Source organism: Pelodiscus sinensis, chromosome 32, assembly GCF_049634645.1.
Source record: "Pelodiscus sinensis isolate JC-2024 chromosome 32, ASM4963464v1, whole genome shotgun sequence".
Taxonomy (NCBI): Eukaryota; Metazoa; Chordata; order Testudines; family Trionychidae; genus Pelodiscus; species Pelodiscus sinensis.
Genome location: NC_134742.1, coordinates 8,534,806 through 8,559,497, shown reverse-complemented (window position 1 = coordinate 8,559,497; position 24,692 = coordinate 8,534,806). Strand labels below are relative to the sequence as shown.

At 52.6% G+C, this 24,692-nt stretch overlaps 1 protein-coding gene across 1 annotated transcript; it reads left to right on the top strand.

Moving 5' to 3' along the window:
* On the top strand, positions 1 to 24,360 carry LOC102459072 (uncharacterized). The gene is given in 9 exon segments (XM_075913344.1): positions 1 to 367; positions 2,241 to 2,328; positions 3,426 to 3,552; positions 4,116 to 4,232; positions 4,580 to 5,268; positions 12,370 to 12,498; positions 17,176 to 17,302; positions 18,287 to 18,406; positions 18,773 to 24,360. Coding segments are annotated over 8 exon segments (2,736 nt in total). The 5' UTR covers positions 1 to 367; positions 2,241 to 2,304; the 3' UTR covers positions 20,176 to 24,360.
* Positions 24,361 to 24,692: the final 332 nt, after the last annotated feature.

Below are 24,692 nucleotides of genomic sequence, written 5' to 3'. Positions count from 1 at the left end.
GCAGAAGGGTGAAGGGGGGAGAACTGGAGGGTTTTCCCTACAGCCCCCACAAATATCCAGAGGAGCTGGAGCCATCGCCCTGGCAGCTGCGTGGCCCGCAGGAGGGGAGCAGCCCGCGCAGCTCAGGGCGGGGCTCGCAGCAGGGACACGCGTGGGGGGCAAAGAGCCCCAGATACGACGCAGGCGCTAGGACCCAGGGGGCGCCGGGCGGAGCAGCCCTGTTCCCGCAGCCTGGCCGCAGGGCTCCGCCCCCAGGCAGCCCCGGAGCTGGTGAGCCCCGCCCCCAAGGCGCTGCTCCCTGCAGCCGGTGCGCGGGGCAGAGGGGAGCTGCAGCCCCAGGATCTGCAGGGGGCGGGGCAGCCACGTGGTGAGCCAGAGCGGGGGGAGAATTCTGGGGCTGGGGGGGGCAGAGCTGGGACACTGAGGGGGGGGAGAAGCGGAGGGGCTGTGGGGAGGCTGGAGGGGTAACATGGGACAAGGGCAACCTGGCTGGGGAGAGGAGGCAGGGGAAGGGGGAGGGATCCAGTGGCAGGAGGAGACGGGGAGGGGGCTGCTCCACCCAATCTTCCCTACAACTGGCCAAACAAGCATGGGGGTGGGGGGGACAGTGTCAGGGGAATTCTGCCCTGGGGCTCAGAAATTACAAGGCAAATTCCACCCCCCTCCCTCCCCGTTCCCCCTCCCACTCCCTTATAGCCTCTGCCCTCCCCCTCCCCCCAAACACTGCCCAGCCCTCACAATTCACTCTGTGATTTACAGTCTCCTGCTTTTAGGCTCTGACCCCTCTGTTCAGTGCATGGGGCTGAACAGGGGCCTGCCCTGGTTCCTGGGCAGGATTCGGTGTCACACCAGAGTCACTGGGAGCAGCAGCAGGGAAGGAATCGAGCGGGCCCGTGTGTATTATTCATTGGTTCCGTTCAGTTCGGCTTTGGTCAGTTAAACAACGTTATGAAACGGGTCCAGCTCCACACCGAGTGCAGAGGGCCAATGAGCTCAGCATGGGCTGGGCTGACTGAGGGCTGGAGGGGCAGCACAGGGGGGGTGGGTGACTGGCTGCCCCCGGCAGAGGGCTCTGGTCATTGCTAAGGCCGAGGGGGCCGGTGTCAGTCTCTGTGCTCAGGACACTGGCACCTTAGAGCCAACACGCAAGGCCCCTTTGTGATCAGGGGGCCTGGGCTGAGCATCTGCTGCCCAGCAGGGTTTGTGTTGGGAGCCACTCTGGGCAAGCCCCAGCTCTGCCATGGACTCCCAAGTGAGGAGAGAGAGCTGGGGGTAAGTGCTGGGGCAGGGCAGGGAAGGCACTCTGCACAAACCTCCTTGCCCCGGCTCTTTTCCCAGATGTCTGCGAGTCCCAGAGCTACTGGCCTGGGTGCATCCTGTCTCTCACTCCTGTGAGCTGGGACAGTTGCTAGAGGAGGGGAAATGCCCCAGGAATGACAGGGCAGTAACCAGATCTTCCCTGCAGGAGTGAGAAGGGGAGAGCCTGGCAAGGGCAGGACTTGAGAACAGCCAGACCAAAGGTCCATCTCGCCCAGTATCCTGTCTGCTGGATAATCATCACCTGTTCCCTCTCCTGTCATCCATTTCCAGAGAAACAGAGGCTAGGGACACCTTTTCTACCCATCCTGGCTAATAGGCACTGATGGACCTCCATAAATCTATCTAGCTCTTTTGAACCCTGTTAAAGTTTTAGTCTTCACCACATCCTTTGGCAAGGAGTTCCACAGGTTGACGGTGCACTGAGTGAAGAAAATCTTCATTTTGTTTGTTTTAAACCTGTTGCCTATTCATTTCATATGGTGACCTGCCAAATTTCATTTGGCAGCAGGCATAAGAAGTAGGAAGAGAGGTTCCCAGTTCTACCCACTCCACCCAGCTCCATTCCCTGCAGCCCCTTTCCTCGAGCAGATTGACTGTCCTGGGAAGAAGAAGAGAGGAAAATCCAGTTCCTGTTGCGCTGGGGAATGGGGTGCTCTGGCAAGGAACTGTCAGGGGATCCCCCAAAGTGGCTCCATTGGTTCTGCCCCTTTCTAGGGTGTGGTTCAGAGATTGTTCCTGGCAGGGTTTGAAAACGTCTCCTGAGAGTATTCCCAGCAGGAGGAGACCGGTCTTGGTTGTTCTGAATAACTGAGGGTTTCCCAGCATGGCGGAGGCTAGAGTGTCTGTCTTCAGGGAAAGCGCCTGGGGGGACCTGGAGTGTGACATGGACTCAGGCTAATTACGACCCCATTTTACTCCAGAAGAATAACGACCAGAAGAATAACGACCCCATTTTATTCCAGATCTTCCCATCTCCCCAGGGAAATGGCTGTGCTGGAGCTGACTCAGGTAGGGGGGTTCTGGAGGGATCTTCTGGGGAGGGTTGCTGTAGAGGGGGAGGGGCAGAAAATACCCAGGGAGGGGACAGGGAGTGATAAACCTGCGGAGACATGCTCAGCCTAGGGCTGTGGTTCTCAACTGGTGGTCCATGGTGACTTTTTCGGTGGTCCCCAGGAACATTGTCCAAAGTCACACGGCGTGAGCAGGCGCCACCATTAATCTGCTTTACGCCGTGTTCACAAGCACGTGGCACGTCCTCCTTAGCGTCACCTGCAAGAAGAATTCTTAGACCTGAAAAATGATTTTGTGGCTCAAGACGTGTACCAGCAGTCTACCATAGAGAAATTTTGGGTCAGCATGACCGAGCGGGAGTTACCCAAATCTGTCAGCACACGCAGACAGATTTCTTTTGCCATTTGCATCAGCTTATGCAAACACTGGATTTCCGTGTCTGTTGCACATTCAGTCCAAAGAGAGGAATCGGCTTGCAGTGGAAAGCGGTACCACTCCAAACACTGAAAAGCTTGTCAGCGAGAAGAGAATCCAAAAATCTCTTAGTAAGAAATAAATTTCAAACCAAAATGTTTATTGTCTGCTCTTTTTTATCATGTCTCAAAAAGAAGGTGGTCCACGAACATTTTTTGATTGGCCTGGTGATCCGTGGACTGAAACAAGTTGAGAACCACTGGCCCAGGGCCTGATTTATGAACAGATCCAAAGGGGGAGGGGAGGGAGGAGTGAACATCCTCCCCCCCCCCCATTTCCCAATCGAGAAACACCGACACTGGGTAGAGCAGGGAAAACGGACCAGAGCACTGGAGCTTGAACCCACTACCTGGAATGAGGAGATGCTGGGATCCCTCTCCCCTGCCCAGAGCTCTGCTTCCCACAGCTAGTATTGGTGGCAAATAGGATTAGCTCCGGCTGCTGGGTGGGACAAGGAGCTCTCCCTTTTCTTTGTTCCCTGCAGTCCCCTGGGCTCTCTGAGCAAGGTGGGGCTGGCTCTTCTGACCTCCTAGAGCTGCCCTATCTTTGTGCTGCTTCCCCCATGACTGGGGGTTGTGGCTGGGGGGACAGGTACTGAGTGGGGGTCCTTGTTGTTTCAGATGCGGGTGACCTTCGAGGAGGTGGCTGTGTATTTCACCGTGGGGCAGGGGGCTCTGCTGGACCCCGCTCAGAGAGCCCTCTACAGGGACGTCATGCAGGAGAACTACGAGACTGTGGCCTCACTGGGTAAGGATTCCTGTCCCCTCAGCTAGCAAAGCCCTGGGGCCGGCATTTCTGTATCTGGTCAGGTTCTTTCCTGGTCAGTTACATGAGAGGGAGGGTGGGTCACAGTCTACAGCCCCAGTGTGTGAGAGCCATTCACCTCCATGCCTCCTTCAGCAGGATAGGAGAGTCATGGACCTAATAGACATGTTAATTCATCCCCTTCCCTCCCCTCCATCTGTTCCTGGGGCAGGAGCAGTATATGACCCTCTCTGCTGTTAATTGTCATGCGCACACACACAAGATCTTGGTGCATCTTCCTTCCTGGGACTGGCTCCATCTGTGGGGAGAGCTCTGGGGGTTCTGGCATAGGCAGAGTTTTAACTGAAGAGTTGTGCGTACCTCAGCCAGTCCCCTGCACATGCAGATCCTGACAATTCCCCCCCCCCCCCCCCCCCACAGACATCCCCTCTCCCACAACCCTCAGGAAAGTCACGGGGTGAGTTTAAACTCCAGCTATGCCCTTTGAGAAATAGAGCCCCAGGCTTCAGTCCCCTCAGCTCAGGCCTGATTTCATCCCCGAGCAGGACTCCCCGTTCCCAAACCTGCCCTGATCGCCCGGCTGGAAGCAGGGGAAGAGCTGTGGGTCCCGGATCTCCAGACCTCCGAGGAAAGGAAGATCCCAAGAGGCTCCAGTGAGGCAGGTGAGGGGTCAGTGACACTGACACAAAAAGTATCCGACAAATGGAGGAAAAAGCTGAAATTCCCCCACGCGTGGTGTGAATCCCCTGAGCTCTGACCTCCTCTTGCCCAGGTCAGGTTGTGAGCAGCAGGGGCCAATCCTTGCTTCCTAGCCCCCTGTTTACTGTCAGGAGTTTTCTCCTTGTCTTCACTTTCTTGGGAGGGTTTGGATGGGATGTGAAGGCAGAATTGAATATCTCAGTTTCCCCTACAGTGACTGTTGTGCTTCCCCCTTTGCTATTCCCCTTTCTGTCCTTTGTACCAACCCAGACAATGACACCTTGCTTGGATTAATTCTTTCCCCCAGCAGGTGATGAGACCATGAGTGAGAATAAGGAGAATAATCCACAGCAGGAAGGTGCTAAAAAACACAGGTCAGAGAGGAAACTGGGAAAGTGTGCATGGAAGAAAGTGGCCCAATCAACTGAATGTAGTGGAAGAGGCAAGGATCCCAAAGAATCCACAGCTCAGCAGGCAAATCCCAAGGAAAAGAAATCTTATAAATGCTTTGACTGTGGCAGTCTCTTCAGTTACCCCTCAGTCCTCAATAATCATAGGAGAATCCATACAGGGGAGAGACCTTTTAAATGCCTTGAGTGCGGGAAAAGCTTCAATCACAACTCAAATCTTATTACCCACCAGAAAGTGCACACAGGGGAGAGACCCTATAAATGTTTGGACTGTGGGATTAGCTTCAGTTACCGTTCAGTCTTTCTTAAGCACAGGAGAATCCATACAGGGGAGAGACCTTATAAATGCCTAGAGTGTGGGAAAAGTTACAGACGAAGTTCATATCTTTCTACACATCAGAGAGTGCACACGGGAGAGAGACCCTATAAATGCTTGGAGTGTGGGAAAACCTTCAGTGTGAGCACAAATCTTAACAGGCATCAGAGAGAGCACACGGGAAAGAGACCGTATACATGCCTTGACTGTGGGAAAAGCTTCAGTCGGCGCTCAAGTCTTAATAGACATCGGATATTGCACATGGAAGAGAGAGCCTAGAAATGCTGAGCGTGTGAGATGAAAGCTCACTACACCTCAAAGAATCTAGACACTAGAGAAATAAAAGTATACATTTATGGATTTTTAAATGCCTTGAGACTGGAACAAGTTCCATGCAATGATCAAATCTTGGTTCAGAAGAGACAAGCTACAGACTGGAGAGAGCCCAGACCTGCTTGGATTGTGGGAAAGACTTCAGTAACTGCTGGAAGAGACACAGTCAGAGATCCCGATGGGTACGTCTACACTGCACGCTTAATTCAAAATAAGCTATTCCAGAAGAAATACTCTGAAATAGCATATTTCGAAATAGCACATCTACACTACAGGGAAGCCTCGAAATTAGTGCAAGGCTGGCTCCCCTCATGTGGACTTGCTACCTCGATGTAGAGCCCCAGGAAGCATTAGAGAGTAATTACTGTGAATGGCCCTTAGGAAGAGCTATTCTGAAATAGCAGTAGTATGGATGCTCCACTGCTTCTATTTCAAAATAGCTATTTCAGAAGAGGTCTTACTCCTCGGGGAATGAGGTGTCCAGAAGTTGGAATAAGCCATCCGTTATTTTGGATCTGTTTTGAAATAACAGAAGTGCTGTGTAGTTGTTGGCTGCCTGGGGGCGAAGGGAGCCCAGTTGGTCTGCGGGCTAGCGCCCCCCCACCCTCACCCTTTTCTTCAAGATGGATTGTGCTGACTGGTCCTAGTTCCTGTAACAAGAAATCTGGGCTACGCTGTGTCCCTGTGAACCAATAAACGTCTGTTCTACCTGCCGGCTGAGAATCACGTGTGACTGTGGATGTGGGTGCGGGGCCCGGTGACTCCCCTGCACTCCGTGACAGCTAGGGACACCCTCCCAGGGCCAGGGTGCGGGTGGGAAACTTACTCCCAGGGCCAGGCAGAACAGGGGAGCTGGGGAACACTCTCCTAGAGCCGGGTGGGGGTGGGGAGGGGACTGGGGAACACACTCCAAGGGCCTGGCTGGATGAGGAGCTAGGGAACACACTCCAAAGGCCGGGTGGAGTGTGTGGCTGGGGAACCCACTCCCAGAGCCGGTGGGGGAGGAGCACACTCCTGCAACACTCCCAGGGCCAGGTGGGTGGTGGAAATGCACTCAGGGCCCGGGTGGGAAGGGCAGCTCAGGAACATAGTCCGTCCCAGGGCCAGATGCAGGGGGGAGGGTGGAGAACCACTCCCAGGGCCAGGATGGGGGGGGAGGGGCTGGAAACACACTCCCATGGTCAGGCTGTGGGGGAGGGGCCAGTAGGGGGCTAGGGAACACACTCCAGGCCTGGGGGGAGGGAGGAGGGGAGAGCTGGGAACACTCTTAAAGCTAGGGAAGAGACTTCCACAGCCAGGGGACTTAGGAACACATTCCCAGGGCCAGGCAGGTGGTGTACTTAAAAGTCCTACACGGGATCTTTTCAGGGGCAAAAGGCAAAACGCCACATTTATTGGTAATACCTATATTAATCAGCGCTTATCATACGCATATGATCAGGGCTCGACAATAATGTAATCTACTTGCCCATGGTGAGTAGATTACAAGCTGGCACAGTGTGGTCTGCATGCGCAGCGTGCAGAACCGCGTGGCTGGCGAGCGGGGCTCGCTGCCGCTTGGCGAGCCCTGCATGTGATAGATCACGTACACGCACGCTCCATCTTGTTACCAATAGTTGCTCCCCCTAACTGCATTGGCCAGGTGAGTTAGGTAGGGGAGTGGTAGAGTCGGGCTTCTGCTGATCCGGATCAATGCTCCCATGTTGAGAAGACGAAACCCGGGGTCCCCCTGCAAAATGCCTTAGATTTATAGTCCCTTCCCTCTCATGCAGAGCTGCACCAGTTAGTCATCACATGCATCATCTGTGAGAGCCATTTTCTGCATATGCAGTTAGACATCTGTGGCGCCTTCTTCTGGGGGTGTCTCAATGCTGCCACATTCACCTTCAAAGAGGGGGCTTCCAAAAGCAGGCACTTGCTGCTGAGCCCCAAGGCGTCCATACGCCCAGTCTTCTTTCAATGAGCCCACTTCACAGGTCCCACTGTTCTTGGATCTGGCTTCCATCCCTGGAGGTGCTTGTTTTCCATGCCTTACCCATTTACATACACCTCATTCATTCAGCAAGCAAAAAGGGGGTACAAAGACATTCTCTTTACCTTATTTAGTTTTAGGAACTATTCAAGATACAAAGTTTCTATGTAAAAAGGCATATATATATATATATATATATATATATATGACACATAAAAGGACTTGATACAAAATTAAAAACTTCAATTAAAAATGATTAATGCAGAGATTTATGATTAATATAGAGCTGTATACAGGGGCTACATCTAGACAGGCATGATTTTCTGCAAATGATTTTAACGGAAAAGTTTTCCGTTAAAAGCATTTGCGGAAAAGAGCGTCTAGATTAGCACGGATGCTTTTCCGCAAAAGCACTTTGCGGAAAAGCGTCCGTGCCAATCTAGACGCGCTTTTGCGCAAAACAAATCTGAGCTGTCTACACTGGCCCTTTTGCGCAAAAAGACTTTTGCCCGGAGCAGCATAGTATTTCCGCAAGAAGCACTGATTTCTTTCATGAGATCATCAGTGTTCTTGCGGAAATTCAAGTGGCCAGTGTAGACAGCTGGCAAGTTTTTCCGTTGCAGAAAAACTTGCCAGTCTAGACACAGCCAGAGAGGGCCTGGGGAACACACTCCCAGGGCCAGGTGTGTGTGTGGCAGGGGGCTAGGAACACACTCCAAGGGTCGGGCGGGAGACTGGGAACATACCCCCCAGGGCCAGGTGGGGCTAGGGGGGAAGGGGAGCTGGGCTGGGAAACACACAACCAGGGCCAGGTGGGGGCTAGGGAACACACTCCCAGGGCCAGGCTAGGTGGGAGAGAGGGCGGGGAGGGCTGGGGACATACTCCCAGGGCCAGGTTAGGGCAGGAAACTGGGAAGACACTCCCAGGGTCAGACTGGGGGGGTGTATGTGTGAGGAAGTGGGGAGTTTTGGGGGGCTCAAAGGGGGGGCACTCAGTGCCCCAGGATGTTACTGGTTTAATGTGACAAGGGGAGAGAGAGTTTGTTATTGCAGGGAACAGCAGAGAACTGACGCCCCGGCATCTGGTGCCCTGGTGACCGGCAGACCCGCTCAGAGAACACAACTGGTTCTGGTCGGAGGACGGAGAGGAGAGCCCCGTGCCCTGCCCAGCTGGTTCCAGCCAGCAGGGAACACTGGATGGAAGAGCCGAGAGGCGGAGAAGAGAGGGGCCCAGGCGACCTGGTTACCTGGAGAGAAGACAATGGACGGTGATGGGCTGTTGCTGGTGATATTGGAAGTGCTGCTGGAAGACAGAGCTTCTGATCTGGAGCAGAGCAGGCAAAGCCCATTGGGCTGCAGGGGAAACTCAGACGTGAGGGCCCAGGCCTGAGAGATCCTTTGCTGCGTTCAAAGCGGAAACCCTCCTGTTTGGAACCAGCTGATAGTCTAGACCGGCTCTGGTCTAGAGAACAGGGAGGCACTTTTCCCTCCAGGGCTACATCTACACTGGCCCCTTTTCCGGAAGGGGCATGTTAATTTCAGAAGCCGTAATAGGGAAATCCGCGGGGGATTTAAATATCCCCCGCGGCATTTAAATAAAAATGTCCGCCGCTTTTTTCCGGCTTTTAAAAAAGCCGGAAAAGAGCGTCTACACTGGCCCCGATCCTCCAGAAAAAAAGCCCTTCAAAGTAGGAATAAGATCCTCCGGAAAAGGGCTTTTTTTCCGGAGGATCGGGGCCAGTGTAGACGCTCTTTTCCGGCTTTTTTAAAAGCCGGAAAAAAGCGGCGGACATTTTTATTTAAATGCCGCGGAGGATATTTAAATCCCCCGCGGATTTCCCTATTACGGCTTCTGAAATTAACATGCCCCTTCCGGAAAAGGGGCCAGTGTAGACGTAGCCCAGGAGCGGAGGCCCCGAGGGTCAAGAGGGAGTGGACCCCCGAAGGGGCTCACAGCGGAGGCGGAAGGGCAAACTCCCCCAGGTGAGAGAAGGCACCCCAAGAGAGGGTGGGCCCTCCGAGAAAGGGCTGTCTCACTGCCGCTGGACTGGAGTGGGCTACCCAGGAAGGGGCTGCTGCAACGGAGAGGGGGATCCTGCCCAGGGACCCACGGGGCACGTGGGGGCACGGCCTGTAAGTCATGACACACCCTCCCACGGGGTTCTTGCTGGGAGATACTGATTGTTTTCATTAGTCGAACACAGGCTCATGACCGAGGGAAAGGAGATTTGGGGATAGGCAGCTCCAGCTCCCCCCACCCCACCCCTCCGCCATTGGGTAGGGTTGAGGCCAGGTCAACCCAGGCTTCCCCCCCCCCGCCCACACATACTTGTACTTCGATTTGAAGGAAGGGCCAGATCAGAGCCCTAGGCAGGCTGTGCCACTTCCCAGCAGCTGGTAGGATTGAACTAATTCCCCCGCTGGATGGGCGCGGGTCCTAGGGGCTGCTCTGCTCCCCCCAAAGTGTCACTGGCAGCTGGTTAGGCCTCCCTAACTGCTTGCGGGTACAGCCAGTGCTAGGCTGGGGAATTCACAGCAACATCCTGCAAAGTGTGGGGCCCAAGGCCACCGCCTCGCCCTAAGGCCAGGCCTGGCGGAGCGCCTGGGGCAAGGCGTAGGGTTGCCAGGGGTCCGGTTTTGAACAGGACAGTCCAGGAGTCCAGCTTTCTGTTGGGGAAACAAAGGGAGACAATGGAAACCAGACAATGGAAATGTTCTGAACGTTCTAAATAGGCTGTAAGGGAGATTGTGATGTCACGGCGAGTGTGTCCCCTATTTGTGTTGAAATCCGCTGGCAACCCCAGGCCAGGGGCTGCAGCCCGCGAGTGTTTATTTCACGGACCCCCCCGCAGGAAGGCAGAGCGAACGCTCAGGCGGGGGCCCGGCCGGGGCGCGCAGCTTCGCGCGGCGGCCACAGCGAGGGGCGCGGAGCCCGGCAGGCGGGCCTGGAACGGGACAGCAGCAGCAGGCGCCGGGCGGGCGGACCCGGGCCAGGCGCGGCCCGCGCTAGGACCCAGCGGAGCCAGCCCCGCTCCCGCAGCCCGGCTGCAGGAAGTGAGTGAAACGCGAGCGCTGCAGGGACACGGGCCGGGGCGCCCCTCGCTGCCCCCCGGGCTCCGCTGCGCTCCGAGCGGGACAGGCTCCCAGCGCGGGGCCCTTCCCGCTGCGCCCCAGAGACGCCCCCCGCCCCCGCGGGGAGAAGGTGAGACCCGGCCCCAGGGAGCCCCCCGGCTGCTCCCCGCGGGGCTGCGGCCAGCCCCTGCCCGGGGCGGAGGGAAGCGGCTGCAGCCCCAGGACTTGCAGGGGGTGGGGCAGCCACGTGTGGGGAGACCGTAGGGGGCGGGGCTGTGGGAGCCAGGGGGCAGGTAGTGGGGATCGGGGCTGTGGGGAACACGCTGGGGGACACTCTGAGTGGGAGGGATGAAGAGAAGCAAAGAGGCTGGGGGGGGGGGAGAGTCTGGAAGAGGAACATGGGACAAGTGCAGCCTGTGGGGGAGGGGGAACCAGGGGGCAGGCGAGGGAGATGGGGAGAGAGACACTGGCCCCTCCCCCAGGCTGTGGGGTAAGAGAGGAGGGTGCTGCCGATGGTGGCCATTGGCAGGGGACTTCTGAGGGCTCTGAATTTACAAGGCAAAAATCTCCCCCCCCCCCCACACACCCACTCTCACACATACATCCTGTTCCGTGCTCACAATTCAGTCTTTATCAGAGGGGTAGCCGTGTTAGTCTGAATCTGCAAAAGCGGCGAGGAGTCCTGTGGCACCTTATAGACTAACTGAAGTGTGGGAGCATACGCTTTCGTGGGCAAAGACCCACTTCATCAGATGCATGTAGTCATCTAAGTTATCTTCAGTTAGTCTATAAGGTGCCACAGGACTTAATTCAGTCTGTGACTTACTTAAGACAGACCCAGGGATGTTCAGTGTCTGGGGCTGAGGAGGGTCCTGCCTTATTCTTGTGCGGGGGATTCTGCATCCAGCCAGGGCCATGGAGAGCAGCAGGGAAGGGGTACAACCGATGTTTAGTTTGAGGGGGCATTTTTCCCTGTGTGGGCTCAGCTGGCGCGGATTTACGGCTCAGGTTTGGTTCTGGTTCAAGTACAAAACCCTGTGTGAACTGGGTCTCTAGGTCCACACCGAGTGCAGCGAGTAAGTGAGCTCAGCATGGGCCAGGGGCTGCACAGGGCAGCTGGGTCACTGGCTGCTCCCGGCAGAGGGCTCTGGTCATTGCTAAGGCTGAGGGGACCAGTGTCAGTCTCTGTGCTCAGGGCACTGAAGCCCAAGAGCCAGCTGGGCGCCTGGGGCAGAGGCTGCTGCCTCCATTGTGGTCTGGGGGCCACGGCTGAGCAGCTGCTGCCCAGCTGGGTCTGTGCTGGGACAAACCATCACTAATTCTGTCCCCAGCTGGGGGAGGGAGGTGGCTTTCTGTTGTGTCTGGAGTCAGGATGCTGGGTCAGCCGCAGGCAGGCTGCCGGTGATGAGAGCTAGAACTTGGGGAAAGTGCTGGGGCCAGACCCCATCTCTGCTCCCAGGAGTCTTAGAGCTGCTCCCTCCCCCATAGGCAGGCTCCCACAATGGGGAGGAAATGCCTCCAGGACAGTAACCAGTTCGTTCAGGCAGAAGCAGACAGGGGAGGCTGCTTGGAGCAGCAGGAGCAGTCAGTGGTGAGGGAGGTTCCCAGCTGGCTGTCCTCCCTGCAGCTCCATTCCCTGCAGTCTCCAGGGCACAGTGCCGGCAGATTGAGGGTCCTGGGGAGAAGGGGAGGGGCAGGGAGAGGAAAAGCCAGTTTCTGTCTCTGCCTTGTCCCCTGCATCACTGGGGGAATGTGCGGCCCTGGGAGCAAGGGTGGTCCAGAAAAGCGACTCCTTCAGTTGTGCTCCTTTCTGGCATTCGGCTCAGAGGCTCTGTTGCTGGGAGGGATTGTCTTGTGTGTTTAGTCCCAAAGCCAGGGGGCAAGTCTGTGATGTATAATGGTCCCTGAGGGTTTCCCAGCATGGGGGAGGCTAGAGCACCTGTCTGCAGGGAAAGAGCCTGTGGGGAATCGGGTATGACATGGACGACCGCTAAATCAGAAACTTCCCCAATTGCCCTTCTCACCCGTTTTGTTCCAGATCACCAACGTGCAGACCGTTGTGTTCCAGATCAGCCCATCTCCCCAGGGGGCCGGGCAGGGAAATGGCTGTGCTGGAGCCAGCTCAGGTAGGGTTGTTTGGGGAGCTTCTGGGGAAGGCTGTGGGAGAGGCTGCAGCCCTTTTTATATGTAAAGTAAATTGTGTAAAGGAGTGTTACATCACTGTGGGCTCTACACCGTGGGAAGCGACAGGTTCAAGCAGAGTGAAAGTTTTGTTACTTGCTTCCAATTTAGAGTATCTCAGAGGGGTAGCTGTGTTACTCTGTAACTTAAAAAAAAAAAAAGAGTAGTTAGTCTCTAGGGTGCTACAGAACTACTCATTTTTTTAGAGTCTCTAGGAAGACATAAAGAGCAAAGGGAGTGGCCACGCAGAGGTTCACCAGTGCAAGGGTTAGTCTATTTTATGTTTCATTAAAGTCCTGATTATCCAAGCCTGTAAAAATTCCCTAGGCCCAGGTTACAAATGTAGTTGTACTCACATTCCTGATGTTTGTGTCAGCAGCTGATGGGTCTCTCCTGGGCTGATCATCAGCGCTTCTCACTGGAGTCTCACAGAGGGAACCCAGTTTTCCCACACTGGGCACCCCCTTTTCATACCAAGTATCAGAGGGGTAGCCGTGTTAGTCTGGATCTACAAAAACGACAAGGAGTTCCGTGGCACCTTATAGACTAACAGATTTATTGGAGCATAAGCTTTCGTGGGCAAAGACCCACTGGCAAAGACCCACTGCCACAGGACTCCTCGCCCCTTTTCATACCTTAATTCTGTCTATACCTACATTCTACACTAGGGATGGGAGATCCCAGTTAATTAAATGGGAGTGGGAGAGGGGCTGAAGATCTCCCTGCCCATGGTACAGTGGGCCCTGCAAGGCTACAGCAGCCCCCTACCCGTGGCTGGTTAACCATAACCATCACCCAGTAAGAGTATAATACTTGTGGTTAACCATTCTCATCCCTACTCTGCATGTGTCCATAAAAATATCCGCGACTTTTCTCTTACTGGATTGTGTCCCTGGAAACTTAAGGGACCCCAATTTTTTATAGGGTGAGTACGTCCCCTTATTAGCATTGATATCATGATTGAGACTCCTGTGTGAAGCTTTGTTTACATGTGCAAGGTCAGAGCGGTCCTGTGAAGGGTGTCGCTAACCGTGCATTGGCACTTCAGGATGCTGAAACCTGTATCACTCAGGTGTTTTTTCACACCCCCGAACAAGAAAGTTTCAGCTCTGTAAAAAGCCAGTGTACACAAGGCCTGAGACATACTGTTAAAGTGCCTCTTTTTATAACTTAATATTAACTTTCTGGATAATATTTTGCAATATTATTACTTTGTACTTCTTGTCCCATAATTTTAGGGCACTGGGTAATTTCCAGTCACTTATGTCATTATTTCTTGTCTTCAAGACCTAAAAATAACTAAGCTAGTCTTGAGGTCTTAACCTGGGGGTTCTTATGTTTCAGCTTTTGTTACTTACAACTAATGCATGTGTGGTATTTAGAGGAACTACTTTATACTTTTTTAATCCCACAAATTAACTCGTTTTACATAGTGACAGAAAACTTTTCCGTTAAAAGCATTTTCGGAAAATCATGCCAGTGTAGACGTAGCCACAGTGTATATACAGATTGGACTTCCCTGGGCTGGCACCCTTGGGACCTGGTCGGTCCTGGATGGGGAATTTTGCCAGACCAGGGCTGGTAATTTCTGGCCCCCCTGCCACCACCCCCTCCCCAGCCCTAGCCCAGCCTGCCTGCTGGGCAACTGCTACACACCTGGGCTCTCGACCCCAGTGGACCTCTGCTGCTGTGGCTCCCAGCCCTGCTGGGCAGCACAGCTACTGCATGCTCAGCAGCCCTGCCAGCAGCTCCCTGCTGCTGGCGCTCCACCAGGACTTCCTGGTCCTGCAACATCCATGGATTTTTCCAGACCAGAGAGTCCTGGTTTAGAGTGTTAAGCTGTATATTATAACCATCACACATAATATAAACATCAGAAAATGAAAAATAACAAAAAATAATTGTCTAGAAGTGGCAGGTGCAAGAATCATAGACCACTAGAACTGGAAGGGACCTTGAGAGGTCATCGAGTCCAGACCCCTGCCTTCACGGCAGGACTCAGTACTGTCTAGATCATCCCTGATGGATGTCTGTCTAACCTATTCTTAAATATCTCCAGAGATGGAGATTCCACAACCTCCCTAGGCAATTTATTCCAGTGTTTAACCACTCAGACAGTTAGGAAGTTTTTCCTAATGTCCAACCTAAACTTACCTTGCTGCAGTTTAAGGCCCTTGCTTCTTGTTCTATCCTCAGAGACCAAGGAGAACAATTTTTTTCCTCCTTCTTGTGACACCCTTTTAGATACCTGAAAACTGCTATCATGTCCCCTCTCAGTCTTCCCTTTTCCAAACTAAACAAGCCCAATTCTTTCAGTTTTCCTTCGTAGGTCATGTTCTTTAGACCTTCAATGATTCTTGTTGCTCTTCTCTAGACCTCCAATTTCTCCACATCTTTCTTGAAATGCGGTGCCCAGGACTGGATACAATACTCCAATTGAGGCCTAATCAGCACAGAGTAGAGTGGAAGAACGATTTCTCGTGTCTTGCTGTCAGCCGACGGTCAGGGCTCCCTATATCTGTCCCTTAAGACCGGCTGAAGTTCTTTTAAATTGTGCTTGGTTCTATTACAGCAACTGAAGGAGTCAGGTTAAAACTTAAACCGTTACAGGTTTATTAAAGAAGCTTATAAATCATATGGTTGCAATGTCTATTGTTCTATTTCTTAATTATTAGCAAAATATAGATCTTAAAAACGGTTACAAAGAAGATAAAGCTAGAAAAATAGAAATAATGGTACCAAGTAACAGCTTACTCTTTCTATGTGTACACTTAAGACAGAGGACCACATCCAGGTACAATTTTTACCCCCTTCTGTGCCTCTCGACTCCAGCATGTCAGGCCAGGGCCGGTCCTTCAATTCCTAGGAAAGACGAAAATACGAGGTGGGCGTCCCCATAGAACCTCGGGAGGTCAAACACCTAACCCGACCAGCAGGTACAGGGTAGAATGACAGTCAAAGTGAGTGTGTGCTGGGCCCATCTTTTATACTCATGGGGTCATGTATTTCTCTTTCTTATCTGTAATGCCAATTGATGCTGGTCTGTCTGCTGTGAGACCAGTTCTTACAAGGGAGTTGTGAACTTAATTTACTCTTGTAAGAGAGATAACTAAATTGGAATTACTGGGGATTCTTTTCTCAGTGGGAAATTCCTCTTCCAGGGACTGTGTGTGTGTTCGAATCAACATAGGTGCCAGCCGGTGGCAGTCTCGCATATCCTGATCTCTCCTCATATCTATGTTTCAGTTCTCAGGATCAGATGAGCCAGCATAGACTATGCTGATTTTATTGCTCCTTCTCTGTCCTGTATGCTTCAGAGAGGCAAATAAGATGGATGTGATGGAGGCGGGCTGTCTGGCCACACTTGCTCACAACACTCCTGTTAATGCATCCCGGAATCATGTTTGCTTTTTTTCCTACAGCATCACACTGTTGGCTCATATTTAGCTTGTGGTCCACTACAAACCTTAGATCCCTTTCTGCATTACAGGCAGTCCCCGGGTTACGTACAAGATAGGGACTGTAGGTTTGTTTTTAAGTTGAATTTGTATGTAAGTTGGAACTGGTACATATTGTAGGGGAAACTCTAGCCAAACATTTCTCCAGAGCTCAGTTTTATTCTCCCACACCTCACTTCCCTCAGTCCTTTATTCTCAAGCTGAGGTGTCTGCTGAGAAAAGCCGCTCCGTGTTTCCCTGGTCTGCTGGGAGGGGGGGAGGGGGCGCTAGCTTCACGTCTCCCTGGTCTGCTGGGGGGAAGCAGCTAGTGCGGGGCTGCCTCACCCCGTTTGTAAGTAGGGATTCGATGTAAGTCGGATCCATGTAACCCGGGGACTGCCCGTACTCCTTCCTAGACAGTTACTTCCCATTCTGTATGTGTGACATGGATTGTTCCTTTCTAAGTGGAGTACTTTTTATTTGTCCTTATTAAACTTCATCCTGTTACCTCAGACCATTTCTCCAGTTTGTCCAGATCATTTTGAATTATGACCCAGAGCAGTTGCAACCTCTCTCAGCTTGGTATCATCTGCAAACTTAATAAGTGCCCTCTCTATGCCGAGATCTAAATCGTTGAAGAAGATATCAGACAGAGCTGGTCCCAAAAAGAAATACACGAGGATGAGCCAGGGATGGGTTGTGTTAAACCTTCTGGGGTACGCTCAGCCTAGGGGCTGTTTTATGAACAGGTACATTGGTGCAGGTGTATGAAGGGGGTGTGGTGAACATTCCCTTGTTTCTGAAACTGGAAACAGCCCCCTGGGCAAACAGACCAGAATGCAGGGGCCTGAACCTCCCACCAGAGGCTGGGCTGAGATACAAAGGGGAGGTGCTGGGATGCCTGTCCCTGTTGCCTGCCCAGAGCTCTGCTTCCCATATCAGCCTGTGGCTGGCAGGTGGGTGACTGAGAAGACCCTGCCCGGCTCTGTCTGCTGGGAGGCACGAGGAGCTCTCCCCTTCCCTCTGCTCCCTGGAGCCTTCTGGCCGCTCTGAGGAGGGTGGGGGGTGGGATTCTGCTCCTCCGCTCCTCCCAGAGCTGCCCTGTTTTTATGGTGCTTCCCCCATGACTAGGGGGGGTTGTGGCTGGGGCGGCAGGCACTGAATGGGGGACCCCTGTTGTTTCAGATGCGGGTGACCTTCGAGGAGGTAGCTGTGTATTTCACCGCGGGGCAGGGGGCGATGCTGGACCCCGCTCAGAGAGCCCTCTACAGGGACGTCATGCAGGAGAACTACGAGACTGTGGCCTCGCTGGGTAAGGATTCCTGTCCCCTCAGCTAACAAAGCCCTGGGGCCAGCATTTCTGTATTGGATCAGGTTTTTCCCTGGTCACTGAGATAACAGGAGAGTGGATCTCACAGCCCACAGCTCCAGTGTTTGAGCCGCTAACCTCCATACCGTCTTCAGCAGGCGAGGGGGGCTATGAACATGATGGATGTGCTAATTCAACCCAGTCCCTCCAGCTGTTACTGGGGCAGGGGCAGCGTGTGACCCTCTCTGCATTAATACTCATGCACACACACAAGAGCTCTGTGCACCTCCCTTCCTTGGACTAGCTCCATCTGTGGGGAGGGCTCGGGGCTCTTGAGGCTTAGACATAGGGAAGGGTTGAACCCCAGACCTGTGTGCGCCTAAAAACCCCCAGAGCCTACAGATGGGGGTGGGCAAAAGGGCCCGGGAGCCTTGCAAAGTCTCCTCCCACCCTGCCAGGAGTGCATGGCACTTCTAAGCACCGTGTGCTCCTTGCAGGGCAAAGGAAACTTTGTGCCCTCCCCCTGCCCCCAGATTCTGATTGGCCCGGGGGTGAAGGGGGAGCATGCAAAGTCTCCTCCCACCCCAGGGGCATGGGCGCCTAGGGGGAACCTCAGTGGGGGGCAAAGACTTAACATGCTCCCGCACCCCCAGACTAATCATGGTCTGTGGATGGGAAAGCAGGGAAGCATCCTGGGCCCGCCCCTTTCCAGTGCGGCCCGGGGCCACTTCAAACATTTTTGAAGTGCCTCCTGGCAAAAAATGATTGCCTACCCCTGCTATAGATCCTGGACGCGCCTAGTGATCATGTGACAGGTTTCCCTTCCCCAGACACCAGCCTCTCCCGAGAGGGCTCAGTGACCATATTCTCATTTGTTCATATCTGAGGAAAGTCACAAGAGTGAGTTTAAACTGCAGCTGTGCCCTTTGTGAGAAATAGAGCCCCCAGCCTCAGTGCCCTCAGCTCAGGCCTGATTTCACCTTCCAGCAGGACTCCCCATTCCCAAACCTGCCCTGATCGTCCGGCTGGATGCAGGGGAAGAGCCGTGGGTCACGGATCTCCAGTCCTCCGAGGAAAGGAAGATCCCAAGAGGCTCCAGTGAAGCAGGTGAGGGGTCAGTGACACTGACACAGAAAGTATCCAGCAAACGGAGGAAAAAAGTTTAAAATCCCCGACGTGTGGTGTGAGACCCCTGAGCTCTGCCTCCTCTCACCCTGGACAGACTGTGGGCAGCAGGTGCCATGTCATCATGGCAGGGATCACTTACGGCTTCTCACCCTCCTTGTTTGCTGTCAGGATTTTTCTCCCCAACTTCACTTCCCAGGGAGTGTCTGGGTGGAATGTGGGGACAGAATTCACTTTCTCAGTCTCCCCAAAGTGTCTGTGTTGTGTTTTCCCTCTTTGCGATTCCCCTTTCGGTCCTTTGTACCAGTCCAGACCATGATTCCTGCCTGGATTCTCTCCCTCCTCCAGCAGGTCAGGACACCACGCACGAGAGCGAGGAGATTAATCTACGGAAGGGAGGTGCTGAACAAGTGGAACTGCAGGGGGCTTGTTTGAGAAGAGCTGAATTGTTTTATCGCCATTGCTTGGAACAGGAAAAAACCTGGAGTGATGGGCATAGGTCAGAGATGAAGCTGGGAAACCGCACAAGGAAGAAAGCAGATGAATCAATTGAATGTAGTGGAGGAGACAAGGATCCTAAAGAAACCAAAGCCCAGCAGGCAAATCATAATAAAAAGAAACCCTACAAATGCTTGGACTGTGGGAAGAGCTTCAGGTACCCCTCAGCCCTCGTTAACCATGGGAGAATCCACACAGGAGACAAGCCATATAAATGCCTTGAGTGTGGGAAAAGCTACCGTCAGAGCTCCCATCTTATTACACATCGAACTGTGCACACAGGAGAGAAACCATATAAATGTTTGGACTGCGGGAAAAGCTTCACTCAGCGCTCAGCCCTTATTACCCATGAGAAAATCCACACAGGGGAGAGACCTTATAAATGCCTTGACTGTGGGAAAAGCTACCATCGGAGCTCACACCTTATTGCACATCAGAGAGTGCACACAGGAGTGAGACCCTATAAATGTTTGGACTGTGGAAAGAGCTTCACTCAGCGCTCAGCTCTTGTTACCCATGAGAAAATCCACACGGGGGAGAGACCTTATAAATGCCTTGACTGTGGGAAAAGCTACCATCGGAGCTCACACCTTATTGCACATCAGAGTGTGCACACAGGAGAGAGACCATATAAATGTTTGGACTGTGGAAAAAGCTTCAGTCAGCGTTCAGCCCTTATTACCCATAGGAGAATCCACACGGGGGAGAGACCCTACAAATGCCTTGAGTGTGGGAAGAACTTTAGTGTGAGCTCACATCTTACTACGCACCGGAGAGTGCACACAGGAGAGAGACCGTATAAATGCTTGGACTGTGGGAAAATCTTTAGTCGAAGCTCACATCTTACTACACATCGGAGACAGCACACAGGGGAGAGACCCTACAAATGCTTGGACTGTGGGAAAAGCTTCAGTCAGCAGTCAGTCCTTATTAACCATGGGAGAATCCACACAGGGGAGAGACCCTATAAATGCCTGGATTGTGGAAAAAGCTTTAGCGTGAGCTCACAACTTATTACCCATCGGAGAGTGCACACAGGAGAGAGACCATATAAATGCTTGGACTGTGGGAAAAGCTTCAATCATAGCTCACATCTTACTAAACACCGGAGAGTGCACACGGGAGAGAGACCATATAAATGCCTTCAGTGTGGGAAAAGCTTCAGTCAAAGCTCAAGTCTGAATAAACATTGGAGACTGCACAAGGGAGAGAGAGCCTAGAAGTGTCTTGTATGTGGGGAAAAACTTCAGTGATGGATCAAACCCATAACTACCTGGATGATGGGAAAAACTTAAGTTCCAGCTCACATCTTTCTAAACGTCGGACAGTATCTGTAGATGCTTTCACGGTGGAAAAAGTTTCATTCAAAGATCAAAACTTGATTTGCATCAGGCAAACTATACAAAGTAGAGAGCCCGTAAATGCTTGAGTTGCGGGAAAAGCTTCAATCACCGCAGGAAGAGATACAGTCTGAGCTCACACATGACTCCCAGTCCAGTGATTCACACAAGAAAGAGCTTGAACGTGGGGGGTATCTCCATTTGCTGCTCGTGTGGCATCAAGCACCAGCAAATCCACACGTCCTCAGCATGGAAAATGCTTCAGTTGGTGCTAACACCACATTTTCCATTGGAGATTACTCCATGCAGGAGAGTAAAGCTCTCGGTGCCCTGGCTAGGGCTGGCCGTAGCAAAAACTCAGTTTCTCAATTCCCACACACACTGGTAGCATTTCGCTCCTAGATCTCCCGCTGTCTATGGCTGGAGCAGGATTCCAGCAGTAGGAGTTCCCAAAGAGATTCACCATGACCCCATGTTAATGGAATTCCAGGGCTGGCGTTAGACCTACTGGAGCCCGTGGCCAAAGGTGGCAGAGCCACTTCAGCCCTTGTTGACAGAGCTCAGGTTACAGGCCCCCTGCCTGGGGCTGATGTCCTTGGGCTTTGGCCCCCAGACCTGCGGCAGTGGGTTCAAGCGGGCATCAGAAGGGGTTTGAGAACCCTTGGCCTAAGCAAACCCCTTGCAGAGGAGAAGTTCCCATCAGCCCCTCCCTCTCCTGCAGCCCTGGCTGCTGAACTGATGGGCTGCCAGCCCTCTCTTCACCTGCTGGAGGAGGGAGAGAGAAATTGCTGCAGAAACCCCCCCTGCCTGGATGTAGTTCTCCCATCGCCCTTCCCTTCCCAGGTGGGATCCTCCTGCCATGGGACCAGAAGAGGGATCCTTGGGCCAGGCACCCCATTCACTTTGGACACCTGAACCGGTCCTCCATGTTCCAGCTGCCCATGGGCTGGGATCTCCCCCCTGCTCCCCTCGCCCCCGTGCTAGGCCCTTCAGGCTGAGTGTCGCTGGAGCTAGCAGCTCCTCCATTCTCCAAATCCATGAGCTGCCAGGCTTGGGGGAGTGAGTGTGAGGGGCCCAGGAGGGGTGGGTTTAAGGAGGACACTGGGGGATTGACTGGCTGGGTATGGTGGAAGCAGGAGGTGCTGCTGTGGAAATCAAGTGCTAATGGCCATGGGATGAGGGAGGGAAGCACAGAGAGAGAGGTGCTGCCTCTTATCGCTCACTTCCTCTGCATCCAGACAGCACACGCTGCTGGGCGTCATGTGGGAGGCCCAAAGACCTCGGCTCCCATCTCTGCCCCTGCAGCATCAGCCTCCAGGGGCCGTGTATGGTGGGAAAAGTGGCTGAGATTAGCCAGCAAATCTCCTCTCACCCTCGCCCACTTTTCCTAGTCTAGACTGACCCCAACCATCTTATCGATGCTGCTCCATCCCCCCGCCCGCCTCCCCTGTAGCAGAGTGATTGTGAGAGTCCCTGAGTTCCCCTTTGGGGAGAGATTCTCTCATTCCCACAGAGTCTCACCTGCTCCGGGTTATGCCACAATCATTTATTTGTTGTGCATTGACGCCCTTAGAGACGGGAATTACATAGATTCTAAACATGCTGGAGCAGGCCTATGAAAATGTGGGGTTTGGGGCCTGTGTGATTTGAGGGTGAAGGGGTGAGTTGGAGGGATTCCCTCCTGTCCTTTCACTGTCACACTCCACCCCCACATAGCAGCCTCTGCCAGAGCGTAGGAGAGTTTATCCTCTCTCCCTTCTTCCCCTCCCCACAACACCTGGGTCTTGCCACAATGTTCCTTGCTCTCCATGCTTAGGAATCTCTCTGATCCTGATTCAAACTCCTGAGGGCTAGAGATAAATGTGTCCCAGAGCAGGAGAGGGAATTGAAATGAAGCCCAAACCTCTGAGTTGTGTGAGCCTAAATCTCTATTCCCATCTGTTGATAAAACGGCTTTAGAATTTTTTCCAGCCAAATCCAGATCATTTGTAACTTGGTAGATGTTACCTTTGGTTTGTTTTTTTTTCTTTTTTGCAGTAGGACAATGAGGGCAGGTTTTCTTTGTTGGTTTGTTTTTTGTATATGACCCAACCAAGTAACGAGGAGGTGCTGAGTACATCAGGTTTAGCCGGTTCAGAAGCAAATGGTCCATGAGTTTTCTTTCTTTTTGAAGTTATGATTCTGTGGGGTTTCACTATGAACCTGGAAGCGGTTTATAGCTCATCTTGTAGTTAGTGTTGCCTTTTCTCTCTGAAGAGTATAAGAATCCTTTTTTAAATTTCATTTTAACTGTAATTGTGGATAATAGCTTTTTCTGTGGCCATCATCTGCTTCTCCGCTACATGGCAGCTGCTCTTTCAAACTGGATGCAGAAAGTCTCATCCTTTCCTCACATTTTATCTAAATTACATTAATGTAGTGTTATATCAGGCTGTAATATCCTAGTGGCACCTGCTATCACCATATGAAGAAATAGATCTTAAGATGGTTAAGAAAACTTGGTTGGTCAGCATTTTGTCTGGCAAGAAACTACTTATCAAGAATTGGGATTGTGAAATCCTCATTTCTTTACTGTTTTATCATTATGGTCACCACTTCCTTATTTTGTCTGTATGATCGCTGTCTGATTCTTTAATTGCTTGTCTGCAGTTTGATTAATTTTTGTTAGGTTTAAATCAATTAAGGTGGTGGGGTTTGATTGGCTAGATAATTCTGTTACGGTATGTTAGGATTTGTTAGTAAAATACTTGGCAAAGGTAGAGCTAAAGCAGGACTTCCGTTTCACTATATAAACTGGGGCCCAAAAGGAAGTGCTTTGGGAACCCATTCCAGGATACAGCTCCAGGATCAGAGCTGCCAGACTTCAAGCTTGTGCCAATGACACTGTGCTGAAACTGGAGACCCCCAGAGGGACCTGATCCTGACAGGCCAGCAAGACAAGTTCAGCTGTCTCATTGGGAGTGGTGAACACCCTGGCGTGGGTGCTCTGCTTTGGGTGATTGTTAATAAATAGAAGGCAAGAAAGACATTGCCACAAAAGGTTTTTTTGACTGGTAAAACACCCCACAGACTTGCAGAGCGTAAGCTTACGCCTGGGCCCTAGGAACGGGTAAGGTTGGGTGCCACTAAAGCAGTGTTACTTAAACTTTTTAAGACCAAGGAACACCAAACAATAATTTTTTTTATGAGGAACACCAAGGATTTTTGAGTGCAAAAAAAAAAGTCACCTGCCCCTTTAAGGGTCGCCATTTTGAACTCTGTTCTCCACGGCACACCGGTGTTCCTGGGAACACAGTTTAAGAAACACTGCACTAAAGTATGCGAGTGACACAGGATATTGTGCAGGTAACATCTTTCTTTATCCCTTCATCATGAGATTTTTTTTTTTGGTATGTTTGCACAATGACAAATTATCAGTATCTCTCTGTATGAACACAGAGGGTGGGAGCTAGATTTGTGCACTGAGACGACGTGGGACATGGAATTCCTGCCTGGTCCTTGCAGAGATGTCAGATGAGGGAGAGGATGGGGAATCAGAGCGGGGAAACCACAGGGCTTTCTCTTGAGAGCTGGGGCTGAGAGCTGTGAACTTGCTGCCCCAGAGCCGGAGAGAGGCAGGAATTTCCCTGTGAGTGCTGGGGGAAGCCACCCCTGGAGTCTGAACGGCTACAAATGATGCTCTGAGAGGAATGCAGAAGGGAGCTGACAGCAGAGATGAGGGAAACAGAGGAAGTCAACCGGCCTGCCTTGAAACCAGTCTGACCCCATCATAAACGTGAGAGGGAGATGAAGAGCCTGACAGCCCAGCTGGCCACCCCTCCCCATGGATCCGTGTTGTCTTTGGGGGATGACAGAGACTGCCCTGTTCACCCCACCCTGTCCCCCTCTGGTCTCAGCTCCTTGGATTCCCTGCCCTCTGGGTTTGCTTTGTGCCTGGCCTCAGCATCTCCCACAGGCACTCTCCATTTCCCTACCAGTGGGTAAATGTTGCTCTGTGGCTGGTGCTTGGGGAATTTGGGTCCAGCCTTGGGCTGGGGGTGGGGGGGCAGAGTCTGTGTTCGTGCTTTGGAACAATAAAGTAGAATTTAGTTTCTCACACGCCAGGTGTGGTTTGTTTTGCATTAAATACCCGGCAGATACAGAGTGGCCGCTGCCAAGTCTGAGATGTAATCTCTTGCGTCTCAGTCATCTGCCTCTCAGCTCTCATCAAAAGCTTCATGCAGATGCTCTGCCACCTTTCTCCTCAGATGATCTGGCAGCGCAAACGTGGTATTTGGCCCCTGAAGATGGACATTCCCTCCCCTTTGTGCCATCCTAGGGGTGGTGGGGGGACCATGGCTGCACAAAGACAAGCTGGCTACGTCTACACTGGCATGATTTTCTGGAAATGCTTTTAACAGAAAAGTTTTCCGTTAAAAGCATTTTCGGAA